This window comes from Pezoporus wallicus, unplaced genomic scaffold (genome assembly GCF_028554395.1).
Source record: "Pezoporus wallicus isolate ANWC-B61680 ecotype Strahan unplaced genomic scaffold, APGP_CSIRO_Pwel_v1 scaffold_7736, whole genome shotgun sequence".
Taxonomy (NCBI): Eukaryota; Metazoa; Chordata; class Aves; order Psittaciformes; family Psittacidae; genus Pezoporus; species Pezoporus wallicus.
This window is the reverse complement of record NW_026636574.1, coordinates 300,718-328,708: the sequence shown is the minus strand read 5'-3', so window position 1 is coordinate 328,708 and position 27,991 is coordinate 300,718. Positions and strand designations below refer to the sequence as shown.

The window sequence follows — 27,991 nt, the reverse complement described above, 5'->3', positions numbered from 1 at the left end:
TTTACACGGCCATCTTTCTTCCTATGTTGCAAGTCAAAAGCATTCCCACCATTTAGAGGTACTATACTCATCTCCCACAATACATGGCAAATCATGAAGACCTGAGTCGCATACAGTATTGAATACTACTTGTTCGCAAGTCCACCCTTTTCAAGAACAGACATTTCTACTGATATAACATGATCAAACTTTCAAGACAAACACACCAGTAAGTGGTTAAAAATATACCTTCACTGTCACTAGGAAAAATCCCCAAATCCATCACCCAGTACATAAACCATGTTAAATCACAGAATTTGATGCTTAAGGCAAGCCATTACATACTGTTGCACAAACTAACTTTACCATGCAAGCACTCCTTCGGCCATCCTCTGTTTTCTCCTGTTTAACTGTTCCTGAGAAACTGCATATCTCTTCTTCCATCCCTGGCTCTTGCTTGACTTTCACTTGGTCAGACTTGAAGTTAATGCTTGTTTTCTCAGCAGTTCTGCCCGAGGAGCCACAGCTAGAGAGATACCAGTGTGTAAATAAGAGGAAAACTCATCACAGCAAAAAATAGTGACTGTTTCCTGTACAATTTCAAAGTCAAAGCATGTCAGAACATTCATGAGGTAGATCAAGTTTAAAAGACAGCAGAGAATCATAGTGAAAGAGGTGAAGGAGGCAAATCAGTCTCATGCAAGCATCCTTCCATTACTGGGTCACAATTATATCAAAGCCATACTGACCCACTACCAATTCATTATTTGAACTCATGTCTGATTTTTCAGCCTGCAGTGTTAGCACACTTACCTTCCTCTGCTCCCTGTGCTGGAGGTACTAGGTGGCCTCACAGGAGTGTGGGAGTTGGATAAACCTGCAAAGAAGCAGCATACAAGTTAGAATCATAGAATCATTAGGGTTGGAAAGGACCTTAAGATCATCTAGTTCCAACCCCCCTGCCGTGGGCAGGGACACCTCACGCTAAATCATAGAATCATAGAAGTTGACTTTGTACAAATCTATTTCACCTAATCCAAACAGTGCTGTAGCCCTCAGCCTATTAAGTCCTCAAATGTTGTCCACTGACATCCACGAATAAAGTCAAGAAAAGCAGATTGTTTTGCACTTGGCTTTTGAGAAACATAAGTTCTGCTGCTGCAACCGTTCATTCACAGAGTTTTACAATAATCTTACAGGGAGAAGACTAAGAGAAACACATTATCAAATTAAATTGGCTTCTTACTAATAGAAATGGACATTTTCAATGTTTAAATAACTCAACATTAGGTACTGGTGACTTAATTTGTTCACATCCATAACGAAAGCTTTATCATCCGTCTGCTACTATTAGTGTGACCTTGCTCAAATGATATTCCTGTGACTAAGAATCATAGACCCACAGACTGGTTTGGGTTGGAAAGGACCTTAAGATCATTCAGTTCCAACCCCCTGCCACAGGCAGGGACACTTTCCACTAGAGCAGCTTGCTCCAAGCCCCTGTGTCCAACCTGGCCTTGAACACTGCCAGGGATGGGGCAGCCACAGCTTCTCTGGGCACCCTGTGCCAGTGCCTCAGCACCCTCACAGGGAAGAGCTTCTTCCTTATATCTAACCTAGATCTCCCCTGTTTGAACTTATTATCCTTATACTATTGCTGCACTCCCTGATGAAGAGTCCCTCCACGGCATCCTAAGCTATTCTAGAAACTTACTTCCCAAACCTCAGAAAAGTCTAGCCAGTCATCATGGTAAGACGAGATAGAACAATGTAGTCTCTACATGTATCTGGAATACTGCATTCATGTGCTGGCAGTTTCTTACTGTAAAGATATTTCTGAAGGAGGGTAACATTGAAATTTCCAGAGGAATTTATTTCTGAGCAAATCAAATTCTAGCAGAACTTCCCTGGTGGCAGGAAATGGAAGGTAATTGTTTTCAACTTAAATGCCAGAAATACCCATTTGCTTTTTAGAATCATTAGAAATCCCCATCACACTCACCTGATGACCCTGGCGATAGAGCTGAAGGTCCTGGGGAGGGATTCATGGTACTTGTGGGTTGTGGGGGTAGGTGGCTGCCTGTGATATATCTACTTAGAAGGTTATCTAAGCTACTTGAACCAGCATCTTCAAGCTAAGAAGAAAAACCAAAAGTCTGAATCAGTGAGGCCTAAGTAAACCTTTTGAATAGTTCCACATCTTCAAACTGTGATCACTATCTTTACCAGAATTGTACACTCTGCCCACAAGGTTTCAGGACATCAGCAAACACTTCTATCACTTTCATACAGAGATAGACTTTCAAAACAGAAACCCACAGCCAGAAACTTAAAGTGAGATTTCTCAATAGCTCCCAAATATCTGAGTTCTTCCAGTCATGGAAGTTCTTCCACAGTCATGGGCTACACTTACTCTAGGTCATTCCAAACTTTTTGGTTCCCAGATGCTCAGTGTGTTAGTCATACAAACGGTGGTCAGTCACATGAACTACCAGATTACTAATGTGACCAGTTATTCCACAGTTAAGATACTAAGGGAAATCATGAACTAGTTTTACTTCAGGATGATGTGAAAATCTTGCTCCCTCCCACTCACTTCTGTGCAGATTTTGATACATTTAAAACAAGGACACAGGTACCCTATTACTTATTATCTCCTTAAAGCTATTAACTGCAAAACAGCATAATTGCAAATGATGCGTTTGAAATCCATGACAGCTATAAACAAGTATAGAAAAAGAGCATCTGAACCAAATTCTGCTTTTTCAGTGTACCCAGAAGCTGCATGCTTATATTTTATACATCCCACTGCCAAAAGTTTCTAACTTGGTGTATCATAAACTTTGGACACAAACAGGTGATGCTCTGATGTTATACAGTCATAACCAGTTGGTTATACTTGTGTTTTGTTCTAGTGACTAAATAAAGCTTCAGCACTGCACATAAACCAGATTCAGATGTGATCCTTTCTTCCCCCCCTTCACTATGGTTACATGCAAATTACTTGCAGCCTTGTGAGAAAACATGAGCATACAACCCCCTGAACATGACTCTAAGAGTTAAACAAGTTGCTATGGTATTACACCAGAAAATCTACTTGGACGTAAATGTTGGATGTAAATGGCTTCTTGCATACAAGGAAATTATTAGAGCCACTCTACTGGGGTACAGAGGAAATGGAGAGCAGACAGACAAGTAGGGCAGTGGGACACCTTTTCTCAGTACTTCCTACATTTGAGTGTCATATTTAGGAACATCCCAGGGAAGTGCCAGGTAACTTAAAATAAATCTCCATTCAAGTCATTCAACATACGTAACTATTCAACTCTTCCAGTGATATCTTCGCATACAGTAGTCTTGTGGAAGAAAGGAAGCAAACAGTAGTTGGGATTAACTAATCCAAGTATCAATTTCACTACAGGACAGCCATTAAGTAGTGATTAATCTAAAGACTAACACAGGTCAAGCAGGTCAGCCCTGTATAGTGAAATAAGTTACAGGCCCAAGTCAAGGGCTGAAGATGTTAATTCTTCAACTCTAAATGGTAATTTATACCATTCCACAGACAAGTACCAATAACCAAATAAAAAAAGAGAATGGAAAGCAGATCGTTACTTCACCCACAGCCTGATCTCCTCCACTGACCTGGATGGGTGGGATATCTGGCAGGGAAGGTAAGTTCTCGGGGTTTGTCACAGAAGGAATGAGTTCAATTGCAGTAACGGACGGACTCGTTGGACCACGGTTCGCACTCGCCATTGTTGCTGTAGTGGGACTGGTTGGATTAATAGTGGTGTTGTGCGCAGAAACAACTGGAAAAGGCCCTGCGTGCCCAGGGTTAGAATGCTGCAGGAAAAGAGAAGGGACCATGACTGCACTGCAGACAAATAGGACAGACACTGCATGTAAAACACGTGCATTATAGGATAGTCCTCAAGAATTAGGGGGAAATTTATAAACTTACATTTCTATCAACATAACCTGATAGCACTGAATGCAAAGCAACTGCTGTTTTTATTTACTTGGAAAGAAAAAGCACTTTATGTGGCTAGATGTTTAAACATACAGCACGTATTCCACAAAATCGTGTTCATATACGATTTTCTTAATTATTTCCTCCAAAGACAACTTCAGAGTCCACGTCTGTCTACAAACTTACAGAGTAATTGTTTGAAGTATTATAGAGTAATTTTTGATTTTCCAGTCACATTAGCATTCATTGTCAAGAACTTTCATTCTGAATGGTATGCAGAGCTCTGCATCATGCTTCAGGTTTAAATTTAAAACTGCTTTGAATTTGGTTTCATTAGAAACCCTCAACTACATCACTTTGAACTTCACTACTCTTTGACTGTTCTCTAGGAAACCTAAAAGCTGAATGTCACGGAAAAATGAAAAAGGAAATGTTTTGTTTCCCAGAACAAAAATGAAACACAAACATTAGAACTCATTTTCACTCCTATGGTTTGGATTTTCTGATGTTCACAGTACAATATGCCACACGAAAAAGCACATGTGCGTAGCTGCGAGTTCTACACGCTACATAAATACATTTACAGCTGGAGGTATCATCTATTGTAATGACAGATTGGCACAATGGCACAAATGAAGCGTGTACACAGGATATACTTGTCTTTGAAGGTGAGGCTGCATCATGGAGTATTGTGGTCCATTGTGGCGTGGTATTCCTGGTATACGAGCAGCATTCTGAGCCATTCTCATCTGATGTGCTTGGAAAGCCCCACAGTTCATGTTACCCCTCTGCATGGTCTGCATGCTGATCAACCTGGGAGGCTGCAAGGGTTTTTGGGTTTTAAAATTGGTGCTTTGAACATGTTAAAAAGAAGCCAATCTCTTTCCACAGTAGGTTTATTAGTTACAAACATCAAGAAAAGCCAAGAGCTGTCACATTTCAAGTATGGTAAATTTCAAAAGAATTTCATGTTCATAAACTGCTTTGTAGATTAATATTTGATAGAGCTATTTAACTCTCAGTGCTACTGTAAAACATAAAATAACAACATACAAGATACTTACCTGCTGCTGTATGACTTGTGGACTTGTCTGCCTGGGAACTGACCCAGTTGGCTGTGCCATCCTCATCTGCTGCATTTGCTGATGCTTTTGTGCATACACCTGCTGCTGCATATGCTGAAGGCGAAGCTGCGCTAGATTGATTTGTCCTGGAGCTTTGTTGACGTGGTTTGTTCCTGGAGGAGTTTGTCCAACCACTACATTAGGAGTGTAACTAGGAGTTGGTTTATTTTCAATGACAAGGTTACCTAAAGAAAGCCAAAAGAAGAACCAGTAAACACTTAAATCTCCATCATCATCTGAAGGTTGATAAATGCAGAATATTCAGATGTTTCTAACATTAGTTTTGCTAACAGAAAGAACAGAGCAGACACAGAGAGTAACCAGGACTGCATGGGTTATGTCAAGAGAGTTTTGGTCTTCTGCATTACGAGATGTATTGTACTCCAACTCACTCACGTTGGATGAACAACCCCAATTCAATCTGTTTTTTTAAGTAACTAGTTTTTCAGAATAAATACACACCATTTTCTCACCTAAATTGACAACGTTCTTGGCCCAGAACGTAGGGTCACAATGGAAGCGGATTGCTCCATTGGCAGCCGGGACGGGATCGCAACGCGCCTTTAAAATATGCCGTAACTGGAATGTTATCTAATGGGAATCAGAAACAAGACTGGTGAGGACAATGAAGTAAAGAATGAGGACATTAAGAAGTGTGTGTTTGCCCAGCTAGATTAAACTGCTGGATCACCAACAAGGAATGTCAATAGCAAGTTTAGTTCCTAGCCTGGAAATTCACAATTCACCAGGAAAAACATCCATTGTACAATTAGTTTTTTACTCGACTCAGAGGATTACGGAGAAGTGCTGTTACACAATACTACTACAATGACTCAAGTAAAACACTGAGGTGCCTTTACAGAGCTTGACCCCATTCCTTTATGATCCTACTGTTAAGTCCTTACTTTACAAATGAAAAGCGGTGTGCAATTCAGGAAATTCACTCTATTATTACAGAGGGTTTTTTTTCTGTTTTAAATGAAGCATGAATAACTCATTGTCTCTTCCATGGATATAATCTAGTGAAGCTACAGGATACTTCGAACACTCTTTTGACTGAACATTCTCTGTATTGCACAGACAAATTAAAGGATGTTTCCTTACCAGCCGTTTACTGTATAGCAAAGCAGTGCTGCTCCCACTTGCAATAGCCCAATTAGTAAAGTTCATCACATGCTTCACTTGTCTGGAAAGACCAGTGATGTCATTCTGTTGTTGTATTAACTTCATCTGTCTCTCCTTTGTTACATTCTACAAAGAAACAAAAACTTAATTATAATGGAGGCTTCAGACTTAGGAGAAAAACGTGAACTGCTATCACAGATCCTGGAGCAAAAGAAAACTGTCACAAGCAAAGCAGCTTATGCTAATGCTCATATTCAGAGCAGCTAGAACCAGCAAGATAGCTATTATTCCTCTCTATCAGTCTTCACAGAGGTATCAATATAAAGGGAAAACAGGAAGCTCAATCTTCAGGATTGGGCAACTGTTACAACCTCACAACAAAAGGCAACTTTCCAATGGAATTTTCTAGCCTGCAACAAATGCTGTGTCAACAGAAAAGGAATATTTGATGTCATTGACAAATAGCTGCTCCTTAACCAGAAGAAATCTATTGTAATTAAGTTGGTCTTATTTTTCTTAGCCACACCATGCAGACTGGCAGCATGTTCTGCACTAACTTCTGATGGATTTCCTCTCTTCAGGTAAAAACTGAAATCATAAGTTAAATTTCCAGAGATTTGAATAAAGTGAATATAATTATTAACCAGAATATGCTGGAAAGTATGCTTAAAGTCATTGCCTCCTTTACAATGACAATCTATAGAACTTAAAATACCTTTACATACAAACACGTATGACTACCACATCTTTGAAAACCTAGGTGTACTTAAAGGGTCAGGATTTGTTAGCAGTCAACACCAGTTATGAGAATTACTAAGGGAACAAATACTAACAAGTGCCACTAGGACACCAGGAGTTAAAATGATCACCTGTCACTTCCCTGCCCTTTTCGCCTCATGCCACCACCCTATGCAAGCAAAAGGAGGAAATCCGATTTTAACAACAAGCAGGAGAGGAAATCATGATGTAAAGCTGCAATTTGTTATGTGCTCAAGACAAATTACAGACCTACCTCTGGGAATTTACACTGTGAAGAATAAACATGGAATATAAATTCTGAATAGGGAACTGGAAACAGCAAACAACACTACTAGATTTTCTCTTAACTGTACCTCAAGGTGCTGTAAGAGAGATTTTCCCTTTTTATTGATCTCATTGATGAGGGTGAATATAGCCACTTTGATCTCCTGTTCTACCCGTTTGTTTGTTTCATTTACTTCTTTTATCCTAAAAAAAAGAGAAATGTATTGTCAGGCAGTCAATACTCAACATCACTGACCCTTGGAGAGTGAAGGAGAAACTTCTGTTATTGAAGGAGTTCCGATGCATGCAAAACATATAGCTTGTTTGAGTTCTAAGAGAAATAATCATTAATCAGCTTTATCAAAGAAGCCATCTAAAATTTCAGGTTTGAAAAAATATGGTATAATCTGAGATCAAGATGGTGTCTCAATTACAACTCGGGTTTGACTTAAAATTATATGAAACAGACCTTGTGGCTTATGTGCTTTATACAGAGACATACCCAGCCAAGACATGTGTGTATGTACATGTATATATTTATCTCTATATCATGTCTTTTTCACTGTGAAGAATTTATATATGATGCCTTAACCTTTTATGCTAAGGAAAGGAAGTGAATCATGAGTTTCAGATTGGTTCCTCCACCTCCCCCAGAAAATCTCGTAACAAAAAGATTATTACATGCCTGTAAGGTATTACAGGCCAATACACAAGGGCAAACAATTCACTAACAATTTGCTCAACATTAGGTTATATTCTCTTGCGCTTTACTACTACTGCCCTTCTATCTCTTCATTTCCATCACTGTCCATTCTTCCTCAGTTTTAGTGTCTTCACTATTCTCAACTTCAATCTCAAGCAAATCATAGAATCGTTAGGGTTGGAAAGGACCTTAAGATCATCTAGTTCCAACCCCCCTGCCGTGGGCAGGGACACCTTACACTAAATCATATCTCTGTCCACAGAATTTGAAATAAAGCATTTCTTAAACCTCACTGCAAATTTGGGATTTACTTGATGCTGCCTTAAATCTACTGATGACATAATGTTGCAGGAGGATTCTTTGCTTCGCTTGTAGGCAGCAGAACACACCACCTTGCATGAGCCAGTCTGAGTGCAAAGACTTCAGCTGTCCTTTTCTGAAGGGCTTCTTCACTCCTAGATCGAGCATCTGAACTCACAATGTCATTCATTCTGACAGGATCACAAGACCAATACTCATGTGTCTGACATCTTCATGATTGGTGTTAAATGCCGCTTAAGGCACCTTGGACACAAGTTGTGCTTTTTCACAGCACAACCTGGTCTTCAACAAGCATTCAACCAACTCCTCATTAAGTCAGTAGACATCCATCCTTGGGCTTGGCACCTACCAATTATTCCAGGCAGTTATTCTTTCTACCTTGTTTTATGCTTCACAATCACATAGGATGGCAATTTCATACCATCTGCTAACACTGACAACATTATTGTAATATACACTTTTTTTCATTCCCTGAAGATTTATGATAACATATTTTGTGCCCTACACTTCAGCACTGCATAGAAGGGCAAAGTAACCTACTGTCTCACTTGCAGAATCCATTTGGCTCAGTAGATAATCATAAGCTTTACACAACGCAACCACATGCTGCAGAAATTCACTGAATTTTCAGTGAAGCCAGAAACTCTTAGACAAAACCCACCATTATAATGTGTTACTTGTATATGCCCCAGCCATTATTGGCCTTGAATTCATATCACAGAACCTTTTGTGAAGTTCTGCCCTGTAAGGGTGCTGTGGCGCTGGAACAGGCTGCCCAAAGAAGTGGTAAATGCCCCATCTCTGGCAGTGCTCAAGGCCAGGTTGGACAGAGCCTTGGGTGACATGGTCTAGTGGAAGGTGTCCCTGCCCACGGCAGGGGGTTGGAACTGGATGATCTTAAGGTCCTTTCCAACCCAAATCATTCTATGATTCTATGATTCCTTGGCCTTTTAGTTTAATTATTTCCCATTAAGCCGAGTCTCTGTCTCTTCTTCAAAGATGTAACAATTCTACAGCTTGTCCTCCTCCTTCACGATGGTGTTCACTTTTGGGAAACTTCAAAGAGTTTCATGCTGAGTCAATGCAAAGAATTTAATTTCCATTACTTCCACCTTTGCACACTTGCCTCTGCCATGTTCTATGTTCTCCTTCCCTTGCAAGTCTTTTGGGGATTTTTTTAAATGTACATGTTATCACTAGGAGTTAAAAATTTGCACCAGAACTTCCCCTTCTATCTTTGGGGCACTTCCTTCTCCCTTGTACTTCCCATCTCCACATGAGGTGTCATTCTGCAAGTGACATAAAAGGTGCAGAAGGCTCATGAAACCACTGGAATTACAGTGGAATTCCCTGACCTCCAGCACACCACATCACCATGAGAGGGTGAAAAAAACAGCAGTGATCTTGTGCTCTCTCTGTCTCTATATTCAGTGTTCTACAGGACAATGAATTTACACTCATTCTGGAATTCTAATGTTAAGCTACCCGAGGAAAAGCTTGTCTTCCTGTCAGGTAATGACACTAAGTTTTGCCTGCCTGCTTAAAGCAAACTATTCACGATTTCCTACGCAATTTCCAATATGACTTAAGATGCAAAATCAATTAAAATGTGAAGTATTATTCTAGTTCATCACTCATCTTAGTGTGGTGCATTCAAAGGAATGTAATAGTAACAATTCATCATTTTGGGTACTCACCTATTCTGAACTTGGGCAGCTGCAAAATTTACATAGTTCTTCTTCTCAAGAAGTTTGGCCAATAGGTTCTCAATTGCACCCTTCTGGTTCTGAAAAGCCTCTTCCAGAAACTGATACCTTTTCAACATGCAAAAGATAGCAATTACCAAGGAGGAATGGGCTGAAACTCAAGGTTCCAATTTAGATACAAAGCTTTTGGAAAAAATATGACAAAACACACAGAAAAATCAAACTGTGTACACCAGTGTGTAAAATGATTCAGTACTGATAAAATCCTTTGCAAGTGTCCAGAAGACTGAACTCCTATGGGTCACATTAATTCCAACTATGCAGGGAGACGATGTGCTGCATCGTTTCACCAGACAGCAAGCAATGGAGCCCCAGCTAAAGCATACAGCAGAAGCTTCAAAGCTTGGCAAATCATTTTGCTGGCATTAATGAGAAAAATGCACTAATAGCTTAAACATACATTAAATGATACAGAAAACTCCTATCACAGAAAACTATTTTTCCAGCTGCTATTATACTGCTCATATTTGACTGAATTAGCTTAATCTGAAAGAAAACAGTCCTATTTAAATAAAAACCTAAACTCTTTCATACTTCCATGTGAAGAACATATCATTCCCTTCCAAGTCTTTCAAGAAAACAGCTTCTATATCAAAGGCACCTTCCATTACCTCATCTGAAAAGAGTGCAAGTAGCTACATCAAAGGAAACTATTGAAATTAGTTGCATTTTCCTAACATACAAGAGGAATGAACAGTGCAACAGAAGCAGAACACTTAAGCTGGAAACGGCACTGGGATTTAAGTAGCTCCAAGAGTTTTAATCTTCTCTGTTTTTTCTCAACTACCCAGAGATTCCCCTCAAGCCCCAAGATTCCTATCGGTCACTTGCCACTTCTTGTCTTCAGTAAGTAAACTTTATGCTTTCTACAGAAGTACCAGCAATTCACTTGAAACTCTGCACTGAACACTGGACCACATTGCTGCTAAAGTGGTGATTCATCCTCCTTTGGGGCAAACTATTGGTATTTCAGGTAAGAAGTAAACAGATTAAAACTAATCTTTGTTTCCACTTTATTTAGTGACCTTCATAAAGATCTCAGTTGTACTTCATGGCAGATGAAGCAGTCACCCTAACCATCTGTAAGTCACATCTGCAGACAGAACTCAGTTTAAAAGAAGATTCTGCAAGGTAGCATGTTAATAGCAAAGTATTCTCTTAGTGGAAGAGAACAGGTCAGTAGAACAAGATACATCTGTTAGTTAGCATCAGGCACAAAACAGATGCAAAGAAACCAACTAGAACAAGTTAGTTTACATATCCTAGGAGACCACACTGTTTTGGACACATCTTTCAGGGTATTTATGATCAAGCCTATGAAACAGGCTGTTAACAGTATTCATTTCAGAAGTAAAAGCGCTCCATTAGGCTGCTGTAGCAGCCTATGAGAGCAAACACTACTCTGTAAAACACACACTAAATTCAATATTGCAACATACTGACAATCCCTTTCACAGAGAAATCTCCCTTGTAGATTGACTGGGAAAACCAGTGCTGCAGTGGCTGATAAATACTTATTTATCCCCAGGTTCTCTATTATATCCCCAGGTTCTCTTGGGAAATGGGAGAGGTGCCTGAGGACTGGAGGAAAGCAAATGTCACCCCAGTCTTCAAAAAGGGCAAGAAGGAGGACCCGGGTAACTATAGACCAGTCAGCCTCACCTCCATCCCTGGGAAAGTGATGGAACACCTTATCCTTGGTGCCACCTTAAGGCATATCAAGGATAAGAGGGTTATGAGGGGCAGTCAACATGGCTTCACCGGGGGAAATCATGTTTGACCAATCTCTTAGCCTTTTATGAGGAAATAACACGGTGGATGGATGATGGCAGAGCGGTGGATGTGGTCTACCTTGACTTCAGCAAAGCATTTGACACAGTCTCCCACAGCATCCTCACGGCTAAAATGAGGAAGTGTGGACTGGATGATCAGGTAGTGAGGTGGACTGCGAACTGGCTGAAGGAGAGAAGCCAGAGAGTTGTAGTCTATGGGGCTGAGTCTAGTTGGAGGCCTATAACTAGTGGAGTGCCTCAAGGGTCAGTGCTGGGACCGGTATTATTTAATATATTCATCAACGATTTAGATGAGGGAATTGAGTGTACTATCAGCAAGTTTGCTGATGACACTAAGCTGGGAGGAGTGGCTGACACGCCAGAAGGCTGTGCTGCCATCCAGCGAGACCTGGACAGGCTGGAGAGATGGGCAGGGAGTAACTTGATGAAATATAACAAGGGAAAGTGTAGAGTCCTGCATCTGGGCAGGAACAACCCCAGGTTCCAGTATAGGTTGGGGAACGACCTGTTAGAGAGCAGTGTAGGGGAGAGGGACCTGGGGGTCCTAGTGGACGACAGGATGACCATGAGCCAACACTGTGCCCTTGTGGCTAAGAAGGCCAATGGCATCCTGGGGTGTATTAGAAGGGGGGTGGTTAGTAGGTCGAGAGAGGTCCTCCTTCCCCTCTACTCTGCCCTGGTGAGACCCCATCTGGAATATTGTGTCCAGTTCTGGGCCCCTCAGTTCAAGAAGGACAGGGAGCTGCTGGAGAGAGTCCAGCGCAGGGCAACAAAGATGATTAAGGGAGTGGAGCATCTCCCTTATGAGGAAAGACTGAGGGAGCTGGGTCTCTATAGTTTGGAGAAGAGGAGACTGAGGGGTGACCTTATAAGTGTCTATAAATATATAAAGGGGGAGTGTCACGAGGATGGAGCCAGGCTCTACGCAGTGGCAAACAATGATAGGACAAGGGGTAATGGGTACAAACTGGAACACAAGAGGTTCCACTTAAACTTGAGAAGAAACTTCTTCTCAGTGAGGGTGATGGAACACTGGAACAGGCTGCCCAGGGAGGTTGTGGAGTCTCCTTCCCTGGAGACATTCAAAACCCGCCTGGACACATTCCTGTGTAACATTACCTAGGTGTTCCTGCTCCGGCAGGGGGATTGGACTAGATGATCTTTCGAGGTCCCTTCCAATCTCTAGCATACTGTGATAACACTGCAAACTACTTTTTCAAACATTCAAACAACTCTACAACAGAGCTGCTAAAGAGCAGGAAGTTTTAATGGATCTTAAGAAGTTCCAACCTTTTTCTACCAGCAAGCTCTGGAAACAAACACCAGCATTACTTTTTACTTGGAGTGAGGCAATGTTCAACAAACTAAAATCATGCAATTTTTCCCCTCTAATACCATAAGAATATATTAATCTACGATGCAAAATTTATACCTTACAAAAATACCCTAAATTGAACAACTGGTGCCTAAGAAAAGATGCCCTTTTAAGAAATTACCTCATCCATGACTATTTCACTTTCTGCTTCTTTACAGCACCAGGTACTCAGGGCTGTAGCAATTTCTATTCAAATCCTGACAGCATTGGTAAATGCCAGTTAACAATCACACCAAGTCACCTCAGCCCATGTTGGTTTGAATCTGCTCTTAGGATACTTCATGAAGCTCAACCAACTGATGGCTCAAAGTTTTCAGCACTCCACACAGGTTTTCCTTCGCAAGGGATCATTTCAGCCCAAAGAGCACATACAACAGTATTTAGGACATAAAATGCCATTTCATCCTCTGAGAAAGCACACCACAGGAATTAAGACATGGTAATATTTGTACCTGTGTTCTTTGTGTTCCAGTAACTGACAGTCTCTGCATGTCAGCCTGTCACATGTTTCACAGAAAAGTTTTAACTGCTCTTGTTTGTGGACAGGACAGAAAACAGGACGTTGACCAGATGCTCCCACGGCCTCTGTTTTTAAAAATAAACCAGTTTTGCATTGTAAAAATCAAACTGACACGATCTGAAGAGCAAAACAACTCACTTCCAAGCCCAGTAACAACCAAGAATGTGGAGAAAGACAACTATAGACCTGTTCTCACGCTCAAGTTCCCATTAATAGGTTCTCATTGAAGTATTTACAGTGCCAGCAGCTTATAGCTGCTTCTACTTGATTGTATTGAAAGAGAAGGAGAAATTCCTCTCCTATCACAACCACTCAAGACACTGGCATCTGTAAGAATACAAAGCCTGTACACAACACCAGGATCGTGTACACATGGTCACAGTTAAACTGTGTGCAATTTCACCTGATGCACTGAAGGACGGATCAAACTTCACGAGCTTTTACACTGTCAAACACCCTTAGGTTTTCTAAACTGTCACTACAAACCCTTTATAAAGCTCATCAAGTCATATGCAACTGAAGTGGTAAATACAAAGCAAACATTGCCCATGTTAAGGGTTACTTAAACTCCAGCTGATCTGCTTCCCTTTTCCATTTTAGCAAATAATAGACGATAATGTCAAAAAGCAGTTCTGAGCTTACGAAGAAGTGCTGCACAGTCTTCTAAGAATACTTTGAGCTTAGCACAGAGGAAAGCAGCCTTTGGAAGATACAGCAGGTAAGGTTTAAAACATGAATGTCTTAAATGTCTTAAACATGAATGTCTCCAACATTTCTGAAGCTTGTTATATCATGCAAGTTATTGTAAAGAAAAGAGAGCTCATGAATTTACAGCTGACACTCAGTAACAGGAATTTAAAGTCTCCAGGGTGTATCTTTGGTTCTTATAAAAAAGAAGGCACAAGCTCCTCCAAGAAAATAATGAACTGCCATCCCCAAGAGTCAAGACAGTTTCTAAGGATCAGTAGGTCAGGTCAAAGGAAGGCTACATTCTTGCCATAGGCTACCACACCAGCTCCAAGCTGGCTTCCTACAAACACCAACCTACATTTCTGATACAAGGTTTATTTTATTGGAACAGCCAATTTTTGGCACTTCTGCCTCAGGTTTAGTGAAGGGGAAGCAGAGCTACAGTATCACCTTGACAGTCACAATATAGCTCTCCTAATGAGGAACATCAGTAACATCAGTAACACTTTGCAGGGCCCTATACTTTGATTTCACCGTGTTTCTCACGTAGTAGGATTAATACGTTTAAACTTAAACAGATAATACTTCTTTTTGAAGAACACCCAATAAAACATACAGAGAAACTTCTCCAGAAATGAAGTTTTTTACAGAGCAAGTGAAATAAGATCATTTTCTAAAAGAACTAAGCTCAATAGCAAATTTTAACTATTAATCTGATTTTGATGAGAGTTGGCAGAAAGCAAAGCAGTTACCCTTTTGATATGGCACAATGAAACAATCATGAGGATCTTAATTCTAAATGGAGAGACAGAGAGAGCAGAACGTGAAGATCTCTCCTCCTCAGTAAGATCAGTCTTCATGTACATTCAGCTTGTGTAGAACCTACAGGCCTTTAAATCTGAATCCCATTTACAGATAACACCTTCTAAGCTAAAATCCAGCTTCCTTTTACCTGCTTTGGGAATGTTTTCCACATTACCTCAGCAGGTTATAAACAATACAGAGTCAAATAACAGTTTAAGAAGTTCTATAAAGCTGTACTTCTAACCAAAGTGCACACACAGTTCACACATTAAATTTTGCTAACCTAAAATACATTTGAACTCCACATTTACTCAGCAATATCAATACAACAGTAACATCACACTGAATATGGCTATGAGCTTATCTGTGCATACTTCTCTACTGGGAGAACTATAATTGCTCCTTATACATTTTGCTGTAGTTGGTGAATTTCCTTAGCCAATGGATATGTCAGTACTCTCCAGATTTAAATCCTCCATTTAGTTATTCTCCTAAAGTAAAGGATTATTAAGAATAGATCTAAATTCTTTCCAAAGATCTAAATTCTTTCCAAAGACTGCTCTCTCATTCTCTACTTAAGATATTTCTTCCTTTGGACATCACACTGTACAAAGTGTGAGTAAATAACCCACTTGAGTTTAAAATTTAATTTTTCCTCCATTTTTGGAGCTACAAATTCTGCACTGGGAGCTTTTTACTAAACTTTTCCCAAATCTTTGGAGAAAGCCATACATACAGTTGGTTCTTACCCAGATAATTCTCCCTGTCTCTTTCTATATGTGCCAAAGAAAAGGAGCTTACTATAGTGATACCCACACACTCACCTGAAGAAACATCCTCTTTTTTTCTGATCATATGATCTTTAGTAAATTTTACTCGCTGATGAGCTTCTATGCAAGTCTTGCACAACCATTCCCCACATTCTACACAAAATCCAACAGCACTAGCATTATCTTCACAGCTTGTACACACCTGCGAAGGGAAACAGGCAGTTACCATCATTTTCCTGGAAAGCATTAACATGTATAGACAAAGCCAGCAAGCGAATTTCAGCAAGCAGGAAAGTGCTATACCTGTTCTGACTTCTCATCAGAGCTGCTTGGTGCTTCTGATGTGTCTTTTACAAAGTAGTTATCCACCAGATCTATCTGTCTGCATTCTTGGCGGCATATGGGACATCTGATGACACCAACTGCAAGACAGAAAGTGTTTCCCAATTTTAAGATAAAGAACATAAAAAACAACACTCCCGGAATAAAAGATCACAAGAATGAAAACAGAACCCTCGGACTGCTCATTTCACTTGGCTAAATTGGAACAGGCTTCCCAGGGAAGCAGTGGAATCACTATCCCTGAAAGTGTTCACACACCATGTAGATGAGGCCCCCAGTGCTGTGGCTTAGCGGTGGCCTTGGCAGTGCTGGGGAATGGTTGGATTTGATGAGCTTAAAGGTATTTTCCAACCTGGGTGACTCTGTGATAAAAGACACTACCCTTAAAAGCAGCCATTACCTACAGGTAACAGTTTCTCCTAAAAAGCACCCCAACAACAACAAACCATGAACAAGAAAACCCCCACAAACCACATGCACCTCTCTTTAGAAGAGGCTCCATTTCCTAAGATGAGGGTGTGATAACTTTTACATCATACTCAGGTTTTACTACTGATTTCTTCCCCCCAAAATATGTATAAACCATGTATTTTTAGCCCAGTCATTTGTTCTCCCCAAGCAAATATCCTCATTTCCCCCCACTTTAGTTTAATAAACTCAAGACACATGTTAATTAATTTTTACAACCATCTACTGTGCAGTCTGTCTCAAGACAAACATTAGGAAAGGGATACAGATGAGTAAGACCAACTACCTGAAGGTTACAGGGGTTTTCCAAGTAGTGTTTTGCAGGGAAGGCAAATACCAAAAGCCACAATTTGACAGCAAAAATTCCTCTTAGGCCAGCTACACCTACCTTTCTGCAGCACATACAATGCTTTGCACATATAGATGTAAATGCATACACACGTAGCTTTAACACCGGATATGATGAGACTAGTTCCTTTCCAGTATCCGGCTTTGTTATCCTCTGTAATTGCTAAACTAGAGCTTGAAGTCCTCAGTGGAGCACTAACCTGCTACATGATCCAAACTGACATTTAAAGATGTTTTGTGAACAACAGACATTAAAAGTTTGAAAGCCTAAGTTACCTCTGAGGTAGTGGTTAACACCTAGTCTGAAGTTGCTATAATACTTCATTGTCATCACCATTTTCAAGGAGAAGCTTTCAAAGCAATTGGGTATTTTTATACACAGAGACACCTGAAATGACTTTGGAAAGTAAGAGTAATTAAATGATGCTCAACTCCTTTGTGGATATGCAGTTAAAACAGCAGGACTTATTTCAGAGAGATTAATTACATTAGTAGTAAACGAGTTAATTTTTTCAAGTGCTAAAATTAACAATGGCTTCAGAACACACAGGATTCACTGCAGAGCAATATGAATCCAAGTAAGAAGTCCCTGTACCATCAAACCAAACATGCTTCTAGTACAGGACGTGAAAAATAGCCAATGTTCTAGTACCTACATGTACAAAAGCTTTCACATATACAATGAAGCTTCTACATATGCAGAGCCTTCAGATTTTCTTACTACTGAGAGACAACATTCTTTAGGGAATACTATAATGAAAGTCACCTATCTGCTGATGTGCCTATACTTACAGGCCAAAAGTTTCTAACCATTAAAATGCTCCATCTAAAACCAGGCCACAGTTAAATCTAATTTTTAGTGCTGTCTTGGGCTGATCATACAAAAATCCTGCAGGAAGCACAAAAGCATCCAAGATTTATAATCTTTACACAAAGAGAAGTCAAACTCCACTAAAGCAAAGCGCTTCCTGTAAGGCAGGTTTGGATTTCGGTTTTAAACCAGACAAATCACTAAAAGCCTGAATAAACTCAAGCCTTTTCATGCCAGAAGAGCAACACAAATGGCAGCCCATGGGCTGGATTTGGACCACGGGTAATTCTACCTTGACCACTGCATCTCTCTGGAAGGACACAGGGAACATGGAGTCCACAAACACTGCTGACAGTCAAACATCCACATTCCGCAACTCCATATTCAAGCACACTTTGCACACCAGTACTCACTGGCGTTCTGCACATATCTCAATACAACATAACCTTAAGATGAGGCCTTGCAATTCTTATTTAGCATATACACTTCATTTTCACATCTCAATGCCCTCAATTACTTCCAAAGTAGCTTTCCAATATTATATGAGCAACTCGTACTCATGTCCTGCTCTTTGAATCTAATATAAGCCAAATTAATGCAGCATCGTTTGTACTAGAAACCAGATGGAAAACATACAGATGTGGCTAATTTTGTGAGGGGAGAGGGAGAAGTAGATAAAGATCATGCTGAAATAACACACACATAGAAGAAAACCAGAAAGAAATCCTTACCTGACAAAACTGGAGGTCATTTGCCATCTAATGAAGTTTATGGTAAGGATTTCATGTGAATGCATTTTAGGACAAGCTATGGCTCAAATGTTTATATAACTTACTAGAAAAACAAGGTTTCATTGCCAGTTTCAGTCCGAAATACTTCTTATGTAAGAAAATTGAAATGAAACACAAGTATCATCCCACAGCAGAAATTACTGCACTGGTTTTCTGCATCCATTTAATTTAGAAGCTTAATACTGATTAAAAAAAACAACAAACAAAACCAAACCAACCACCCACCCCAACACAAATGTATTTAGCCCTAGTATACACATTTCCACTGTAACTCTGCTTTCAGAAAGGGCATGTACCTACATCCAAAGAATGTATCCGACAGCACACAGAAAAAAATCCCAACCCTATTCTTAAAAGATCAAAGTTGAATTAGAATTAGACACATTCATAGAAATTAGGAAGCTCAGACTGGTTTATCATCTCTCCCAATCCAAACTATTACCGTAAAGACATCCCACACTCTAAAAAATGGCTTCAAAATAATACAAAGCCACATACATCAACACTCAAGAGGTTAATAGCAGCACTGAAGAGTTGAGAATCGGCAAGTTTCTTTCACACTTCCCATTTCAAATCCTACACAACTTGGTTTTACTAATCCATAAAGCAGAAATGCTTCTTCCCTGGCAAAAATATTAGGAGATATAGTACGTATTGACCACATGACATGGAACTCGGAGGGTCTGTTTTGAACAGCAGTTCCCATCTGATTTACAGTACACTGGCATCAAAATACCTTCATCCAGGAACAGAGTTATACTTCAGGCGCCAAAAAGGAAAAAAAAAAAAAGCCCCCCCCCCAAATGTCACCATCCACAGCTGCTCTGGGGGGAAGTATCACTTTCATGAAGAAATCCAAGAACAATCAGCCTTTGGACCTAAAAGGCCACAGAAAGTAAGGAGCTGTTTTGCAAGAGCTGCAGGTAAGGAGTGGACTTCCAGCTTCTTACACTGCATTGAGGAGGACTCACATCACCAGTTTTTCTACTTGTTTAATCACAAACCTCATAATAAGACCTGTAACAACCATGAGCACAAACACACCATACTTGATACACACAGCTGTATGTACCACATTTCCCCTTCCCTGCCATTTCCAGTCACACTGTGAATTACATCCTATTCCCAGTCAATCGTGCAGTTCAAATCAGATTCTACTTTTTGTCACACACTTCTTCAGACTTTATCCGGAACAGCAAAAACATTCTCAATCATGTTTACTGCCCCTCATCTGCTGCATGTAGTATAAATCAAGTTTTGTTTCTCTCCTCTTACCCTATGTGAGGTTGATTTCAGTGAGAGCAGGAATAATTTCTTGCCTGGAGATTTGGTTTGAGCCCCACCAATTCAGTAGGTAAGAAAAGCCTGCCTTGCATTGCTAACCCCACTCAAAGAGAGGCAGGTTTCATTTGCCACCTTCTCACATGATGAGCCATTCCTCCCTACTGGAGTTTCCAAAGCCTGCAAAAGAGGCTTCATCCTTGCAGACATTTACACTATTGTAATGATAAAGCTTCCCAGGGCAGAAAATATTTGCAAGCACTCATGCGATTTAATAACTCAAACTTCCGTTTGAAGTTCCGACTTGGCATGCTTGCAGTCCTCCAAGGAACGAATCTCTGCCAGGTTTCATTTACTGGCTGAGAGCACCAACAGTAGTTACCACACGTGTGTAATATTTACTTCTCACAGAAATGTAAGGGTCCAAATACTCCTCCATATAGCTATACATTAACAACCTTAATCTAGCGTCAGGGGTTAGACCTTGAAATAAACCCTCCCGGGTCAGGTAAGTGACACAATCCCACTGAAATCTATCAGAATATAAATACATTTGGAAGAAAAATAACTGCTTTGAAGGTCCACTCCTAACTCTGCCTTTGCTTTTGACAAACAACCCTTGCTTGTATCACAAATGTCATGCATTGACCTGACAACATGCTATATTTAGTGAGGAAAACCAATTTATAGCAGTCACAGACATCTATTTTTATAAAAATTACATATGCTCTAGAATGTTACCAGACAAAAGCGTCCTTTAAAAATACACTGAAATTACATTTAGAACAAGATTTAAGTTTCAGACCAAGATTTTAATAAGCCCAGATGAACTGAACATTTGTCAGGACTTGGCCTTTGCTGGGATCCAGCAGATATAAATCCATGACCCTCACTCATCAACACAGGAGAAAGCCAAAGAACCAAGAAAATTCAGGTGACGTATGCTAACATTTCCTAAACCCAAGATGGTCTGCACTGAGACAGCTTAAAGCAGTCTATTTGATGCAGGAGTTTTCAGCTTTCGAGACTGAAAATACAATAACTACAACTGAATTCAGTTTAAGTGCTGTGTCAGACTCTCCCAGCCATCATACTGGTTTTAGGGCCCCCTCCCAAAGCAAATTAAAACTACTTCCTGCATAATTTAAGGTGTGATTAATACATGGTTTCTAAATACACAAACAGTGGGTACAGGAGCTGAATTCAGCTATCAAAATAATTTATGATACTAGGTATGACAGCACTCAGTAGTAAATGGACTGTTCCTCAAATTATACATACATGCATATTAAGTTATGGAGGTTTCCCTTAGGCTCCCCAAAAGCATCCTCCAGCTAATGCAGATTGTGCCATTCTCAGGGAGCTGGGAGGGCCACACATTCCCTCTGTTGAGATAATCTTCTTATGAGAGATTGTAAATATCTCGGCAAGAGTGAAACCTCCAAACAAGTCTCTTCCCAGGAGCAGCTGCAGCAGTGGGTGCAGAACAAGGTGGTTTGTGGGATCTGTAACAGTCTGAAATCTCTAACTTCAAAGTAAGCCTTTTTCAGAACACTGTGATCAAACAGAAGGTGGCATTTTCTTGTAACCTGTTCACTCTGAAAGGAAGAGCGCAGCTGGACAGCTGAAACACTGGGCATTAAGCAATCAGCTATCCACCAAATAAACACACATTCCAATGACCTAGAAAGTCATTAAGCTGCATATGTTACTTTTTATGTTTAACAAGTGGCATAAAAGTATGCTTTAAATACACAAAACAAAATACTTTTTCCCCCAACATAAACAACAGCCAAAACAATCTGTCACTACCACAATAGGTATGATCCCACCAGTGACTTCTCTATAACAGAGCCAGCCACAACTTCAGATTGTGGTTTTAAATTTAAGTCAGTTTCTTAAACTTGTGGGAATTGAGACCATTCTTCTGTCTTCACTAGCAGTGTCTCTCAAGGGAGTGGCAACAGGGTAGGAGAAGAGATGCTGATATAGATCACAAACTCCTGCCTTCAAGCATCCTTCTGTTTTCCCCAAGAGCAACAGCATGTTTTCACCAGGAGAGGACACAGAACTGTTCTGTAGGTACTGAGGTTGCACTCAACTCCTGGTAAGTGCCTTCCACAGTTATTACCCAATCAATACAGGTATTTATTACTGTTAATACTGACAACTCTTACAGAGCAAAATCTAAAGCTAATTAACAAAGAAACCAGGAAAATGACAAAAGAAACCCCTGTTCTTTTCCATAACACTTCTAATCACGTTATCTAGGTGTAGAGACAGTAAAAATGGCAGCAGACAAATTTAAATGCATATAGAATAGTACAGCAAATAAACAAGAACTGAGAGCCTGCAGTTGAGTGTAACCTGTTTCAGGTATAGCTATAGGTACCACTTTTCATAAATTCTTCCTTCATGAAAAAATACCTGCTCGTGTTTAAGGAGACTAGAGAAGCAGTAGAATGGGAAGTAACACATCATGACCATCAAAACTCATGACAGCAGGGAAGGAACCTGTATGATTAAGCAATGTAGTACTTCTCTGGATGCTGAGAATGCTCATATTGGACCTGACTGACTGGTAAGCACTTCAAGTGCCATTTAACTGATTCCATTTACAAGTGGCAAGCACTGTCCACAAACCTGCATCTTCTGTCTGGTCAACGCCTTGTTCTTAAGTGACCTGCTGGGCTAATGCATTTGTGCATGCAAACATGCATGCATTTTGTGCATAACGTGCATTTGTACCACCACGACAGATCACACATGTCTCTACCAGTGTAGTTTCCTGGAGCAAAGACACCCATGATGCTCACATCACCCAAAAGTTTTTGATGCAGCAACCCAAAGGGGAATTCTTACTTCAAAGAACAGATTAAAGCATTCTTAAGATACATGTAGCGAGAAGTGAAACTCCAGTTTACACATACTTCAGAACCTAAGGCTTTGCGGTGTTCCTACACTCGTATCTTGACAGAAACAGCAAGATGCAGATAATCCTGCTGATGGCCATAAAATCAACTTAGCTTCAAGTTCTGTATCTTTCATTTGCATCTATAATGCAAAATATAAAATCTGGAATTTAACAAGAGGGTTCACAAGCCCAAGTGCTTTAGTTACTGCATTTATCAGCTACATTGAATTAATCAGCTTTTTAAAAGCAATGGACTTTCAAAGACCACATCCTAGATGAACTGCTTCTGGACAGTCTGGATGAAGGCAGCACTACCAAGTCAGGTTAATTACCTCACTATGCAACACAGGAAAGGCTCAAGTCCTTGCTAAATCCAGAAAGATGCCACCAAACAAGGTCTCAGTGACCACAAGGCCCAATTAAGAGCTGCAAAACCACTTCCCAAGGCCCTCATTTGGTCTGCAGACCACAGCATGGGAGTCGCTCTATGAAGAGCTTCAGAAGCTTTTCAATTCTATCTCTGAATGCTTTAAAAGAAAAATCAAGCTGTGATTTCAATACACACACTTGGAAGGAGCAGTTTACACTCGTTCGACGGCACAGGAATTATACATGCGTAGAGTACACAGGCACAGCAAGTCAAGCGACAAACAGCACTGCAGTGGTTTAACTCGGACCACAGGACACACGAAACTGAAAGCAGGTGTACTCCACACACCACTGCCAAGCAAGCCATGTCATACTGTAACAACAGTGAGCTACACCTCACTCGACAGTATTTTTCCTCGAGTACTGACCAGCCGAACACTCCCTCACAGACACGCCTCTGCTGGAGCACCCCTGAAAGCCAGAACACAACGTACAAGGCAATTCACGCTGCAATTCCAAGACCTCACAAGTTTCAGCCCTGGCTTACAAACACGGCGCAAACTGCTGATGGGCGTGGTAAGAGAGATCCCGGAGGATCAGAGCAGCAGCAGCAACGGCGGGCACGGACGCAAGCTCTATCGGTAGAGCTGTCAAACGAGGCCGAGACAAACTGCGGGCTCAAGCCCGGAAAAGCTGAAGCTCGCTCGATGCCAGAGACAAGAACCTGCAAGCAACGCAGAGGAACCTCCCGAAGAAGCCGCCAGCGCTGCCGGCTTCCCCCGCACTCACCTTGCTGGATGTCGCCGTTCGCCCCGCCGGGCACAGGCACGCTGAGCTGCCGTTCGGGCTCGGGCAGGCAGCGCCGGCAGAAGGAGTGCAGGCAGGGCAGCAGCTTCGGCTCGGCCTCCCGCCGGCTCTGCAGGCTCTGCGCGCAGACGGCGCATGTGTCCAACAGCGAAAACGGCCCCGGCGCCGCCGGTGTCAGCGGAGGCACCGGGCTGGGGCCAGGCCCTGGAACGGCACCGGGCCCCGACGCCGCTGCCTCGGCCTCGGCCTCCGCGAGACCGCGCTCCGCCGCCGCCGCGCCGGGACTCTCCCGCTCCTCAGGCGGCACGGCGGCCGAGGGGGAGGCGGCCGCGGGCTCCGCGCCGCCGCCTCCGCCCGGCCCGGCCTCGGCAGCCCCCTCCCCGCCGCCGCCGCCTCCTTTGTTTTCCGCCATATTTCCTCCTTTGAACCCAGCTCCCCGCTCCGCTCACGTACGGCGTCACCGCGCGCCTCACGCAATGGAGGCGGGGCCCGGGAGGCTCACCACCCGCTCCCACCGAGGAACAAGCAGCAGAGCGCTGTGGGGAGCCCTCTGAACGCAGTGAGCATCCCAGAGACGGGAGTTGGGGCCCTGCAGCTGACGGCGGTGGAGCACCGGAGAACGCGGGTGTGTTACGATGCTAAGACCTGCAGGCAGTGCGCCGTGCCGGGCTGCGGTGGAAGGTGAGAAGTACACGGAAGAAGGTAATGAGCGTTCCCGTGACAGCCGTGTAGCACGGGGCACAAAACCCCGTGGGAAAAGGGGTGTGAAGCGACAGCAAAGTAGGACAAGGGAAATGGCTTGAACCTGCCAGAGGAGAGACTGAGATGAACTCTTAGGCAGAAGCTCTTCCCTGTGAGGGTGCTGAGGCGCTGGCACAGGGTGCCCAGAGAAGCTGAGGCTGCCCCATCCCTGGCAGTGCTCAAGGCCAGGTTGGACACAGGGGCTTGGAGCAAGCTGCTCTAGTGGAAGGTGACCCTGCCCGTGGCAGGGGTTGGACCTGTGAGCTTTAAGGTCCCTTGAACCCAAACCAGGCTGTGATTCCATGAAAATCCCTTAGGCATGGCACAGTCCAACTGGGACCCCTCACATGCACAAACAAGTACCTGTGCAATGCTGTACACCCTATCCTAGCCTTTCTCCCAGGCTGGCATGGGCCAGTTACAAATACTCTAACAGCAGCAGCCTCCACCCAGGCTCAGTCTCCCACAGTGGGTTCAAGTTCACACACATCAGCCATGCAGTGCCAGTCACTGGGTTCAGTGGACTGCTTGCAGGCTGGCTTTTGAACACGAAGCAAAAGCCATAAAGATAGCAAAACTGTGTTTATTAAAGGCATAGGGGAAAATGTAAAATCATGAATAGATTTTTCTTTAAGAGCTCCTACATTTGGTATTTAAAAACAAAACAATTCACAAACCAATTAAAATACATTTAACTATGCACATAACACATGTGAACAGAGCATTTTGAGTCCTAGAAATGAAAACAAAGAAAAGAAACAATGAAAGTAACATCACACAACTGCAACTTGAGATGTCTACAAAGACACAGCATCTCCAAAGGTTTTTGCGTTAACACATGCTGCAGTGAGACACCAAGGGTGAAGTCACTGGAAGTCTTGCTGGATGTTCTCCTTGTTCGCCTCACCATGCTGCTGTTTGATTTGTGAGATTTCATTTTCCAGCTGCACAATGGTTCGTTCAATCTCATAGTTTTTACTGACAAGAGACACCCATCTGGAAGGGAGAAAAAAATTGAAAAGCCTTTAAGTTTTATGTAACCATCCTCTGCTTTAAAATAAAGAGACAATTATTGCTCCAAAAAGCACAAAGGCATGGAATAATGCAGTGTTTTTCTCAACACATGATAAACATCCGTCAGTAGCAATGGTGGTTTGAACAACGAAAGTTAAAAAACGTAGGTTTTAACCCTGTCAAGATTTTGTATGCAGAGATTTACTAGAATCAACCCCACTGACTGCCAGTATTTAAAGAGTTTAAAAAACAGTTTAGGCACTCTGAAGGAGCTGATGTGTCCTCCTTCCACATCTGTTGCTCACTGATTCACTTAACTGTAGCAACTCTCACATAGACCTGAATTACAAACCCTCTGTGCAAAGCAACAAGCAGTTTTCCCACGGTAACATCCCACAACAGTATGGAAAGATCACAGACGCTCTGCACGGAAGAATTCCAGGCAGAAGCTTTACTTGTGGAAGGTTTAGCAGAGAACTTGAGATACTCACGTGGATTCCATTTCTCGGAGCTTGGCCCCAGCTGTGAGTTGCATGTTCTTTCGTTGCCAGTTCAGATCCTGAATGTTTTTCCTGGGGAGAAAAAAAGATGGATTTCTTTTTATCTCCTTTCTTTACAAGCTGTAATTTCTAATTTCATAAAACATTTGTGTAGCCAGGGCTGTAACTGCAACAGATAGATGGACAAATCCCAGTACAGAACCCTAAGACAGACAGACAGATAGACAGAAACAATAAAAGCACAAACACAAAACCTCCGCTGTACTACAAGCAAAACTTCCAACATTCAAACCCACTGCTTGAGGATGGCAGGGTCAGATCTGTTAATTACTGTTGTTACTGGGTCTTTTTTCCTGTGACTGTGGCAGCAGCACACACACAAGCCTTGCACAGCCTGGGGGAAGAGGCTCACTTTCCTTCCAACTTCATTCTGAAAAATGTAGAAAAAAATCACTCACCTCAACTTCTGAAGCTCTTTCTGGGCTTGTTCTATCATATGAACCAGATGTCTAAGAGCGCAATGGAAGCAAAGTGTTAGGAACACATACAATTGCTGGCTCTGACCCATTTAAGATACAAAAAGCCACAAAAAGGTCCTGCAGGAGTGAGTCCAGAACCTGCGATTGTGGCTACCCCATCCCTGGCAATGTTCAAGGCCAGGTTGGACGGGGCTTGGAGCACCCTGCCCCCTATGGCAGGGGGCTGGAACTGGATGAGCTTTAAGGTCCCAACCAACCTAAACATGTCTGGGATTTTATGATACGTTCTGAAGATCCCCACTGATGTACACAGGGAAACACCTCAACCACAGAGAAGCTGAAGTCAGAACTTCAGCGAGGTCCCGCAAAGCCTTACTCGTTGTACACTTTCCAAGCATTACAGCCGTGCTGCGACATGAGCTCCAGGTTCTCGATGCGCACGGCCTGGTGCTCCAGCTGCGCCATGGAGTTGTTCACGCACTCCTGCCACGCCGTGATGTCGTTCTTCTGTCCGGAGGACGGCGCCGGCAGCTCGTACCTGCATCAGAACGCCCGCCCGCCTCAGGACGGGGCGCGGGAGACTCCGCTCTCGGGCCGGTGCCCCTGGCCCTGGGGCCGCCCCGTTTACCTCTTCATGCTGAGCAGCTCCAGGGGCTGCCGGGCCGCCAGGCGCTCGAACTCGTTCCGCATGATCTCGGTCTGCGGGAAGGCGCGGGTGAGGCGGCGGGGGGAGCCCAGCCCGGGGAAGGGGCAGGAAAGGGGGGAGCTCGGTCCACCTCACCTCGAAGGCGCTGAAGTCGTGCGCCGGCAGGTAGCTGAGGTAGTTCTTGGTGGGCCGGTACCGCCGCGTCTCCTCCTCCACTAGCGCCGCGGCCTAGCGCACACAGGGCGTCAGGCACCTCGGCTCCTGGCCCAGATCGCTCCCGCCTCCCCGGCCCGGCCCGGCCCGGCCCACACTCACCGCCTCCCGGACGCCCGGCGCCTCATAGCCCTGGTCGAAGTAGGGCAGCGCGTCCACCACAACGTCCCCGGCCACTAGCCCTGGGCCCGCCATAATGCGCCCGGGCCAGCACTGCGCCTGCGCGTCGCACCTCAGCTACGGCACCGCGCAGCGAACCCGCCCCGCCCCTCGCGGCCCCTCCCCGCCCCTCGCTGCCCAG

General features: G+C 42.7%; 2 protein-coding genes across 4 annotated transcripts in view; both read right to left on the bottom strand.

The window, feature by feature from the left end:
- The window catches only part of TRIM33 (tripartite motif containing 33), a 30,348-nt gene extending 5,817 nt beyond the window's left edge, over positions 1-24,531 (bottom strand). For 2 of the 3 annotated variants that reach the window (XM_057400608.1, XM_057400609.1), the window contains exons 1-14: positions 24,080-24,531; positions 16,270-16,388; positions 16,021-16,168; positions 13,635-13,767; positions 9,946-10,062; positions 7,314-7,428; positions 6,181-6,327; positions 5,550-5,667; positions 5,017-5,261; positions 4,609-4,773; positions 3,625-3,825; positions 1,982-2,114; positions 793-856; positions 346-505 (exon numbers count right to left, since the gene is read on the bottom strand). In XM_057400608.1, the coding sequence (XP_057256591.1) occupies positions 346-505; positions 793-856; positions 1,982-2,114; positions 3,625-3,825; positions 4,609-4,773; positions 5,017-5,261; positions 5,550-5,667; positions 6,181-6,327; positions 7,314-7,428; positions 9,946-10,062; positions 13,635-13,767; positions 16,021-16,168; positions 16,270-16,388; positions 24,080-24,509 (2,295 nt within the window). In that variant the 5' untranslated portion in view covers positions 24,510-24,531. The remainder of the gene's footprint in view (positions 1-345; positions 506-792; positions 857-1,981; positions 2,115-3,624; positions 3,826-4,608; positions 4,774-5,016; positions 5,262-5,549; positions 5,668-6,180; positions 6,328-7,313; positions 7,429-9,945; positions 10,063-13,634; positions 13,768-16,020; positions 16,169-16,269; positions 16,389-24,079) is intronic. The other variant, XM_057400610.1, reaches the window with a different exon arrangement.
- Positions 24,532-25,401: 870 nt separating this feature from the next.
- BCAS2 (BCAS2 pre-mRNA processing factor) lies at positions 25,402-27,921 on the bottom strand. Its single transcript, XM_057400615.1, has 7 exons — positions 27,793-27,921; positions 27,613-27,705; positions 27,460-27,530; positions 27,208-27,369; positions 26,811-26,861; positions 26,344-26,424; positions 25,402-25,834 (listed from the first exon to the last, which is right to left on the bottom strand). The coding sequence occupies exons 1-7, from the start codon at positions 27,883-27,885 to the stop codon at positions 25,705-25,707; spliced, it is 681 nt and encodes a 226-aa protein (XP_057256598.1). The 5' UTR covers positions 27,886-27,921; the 3' UTR covers positions 25,402-25,704.
- Positions 27,922-27,991: the final 70 nt, after the last annotated feature.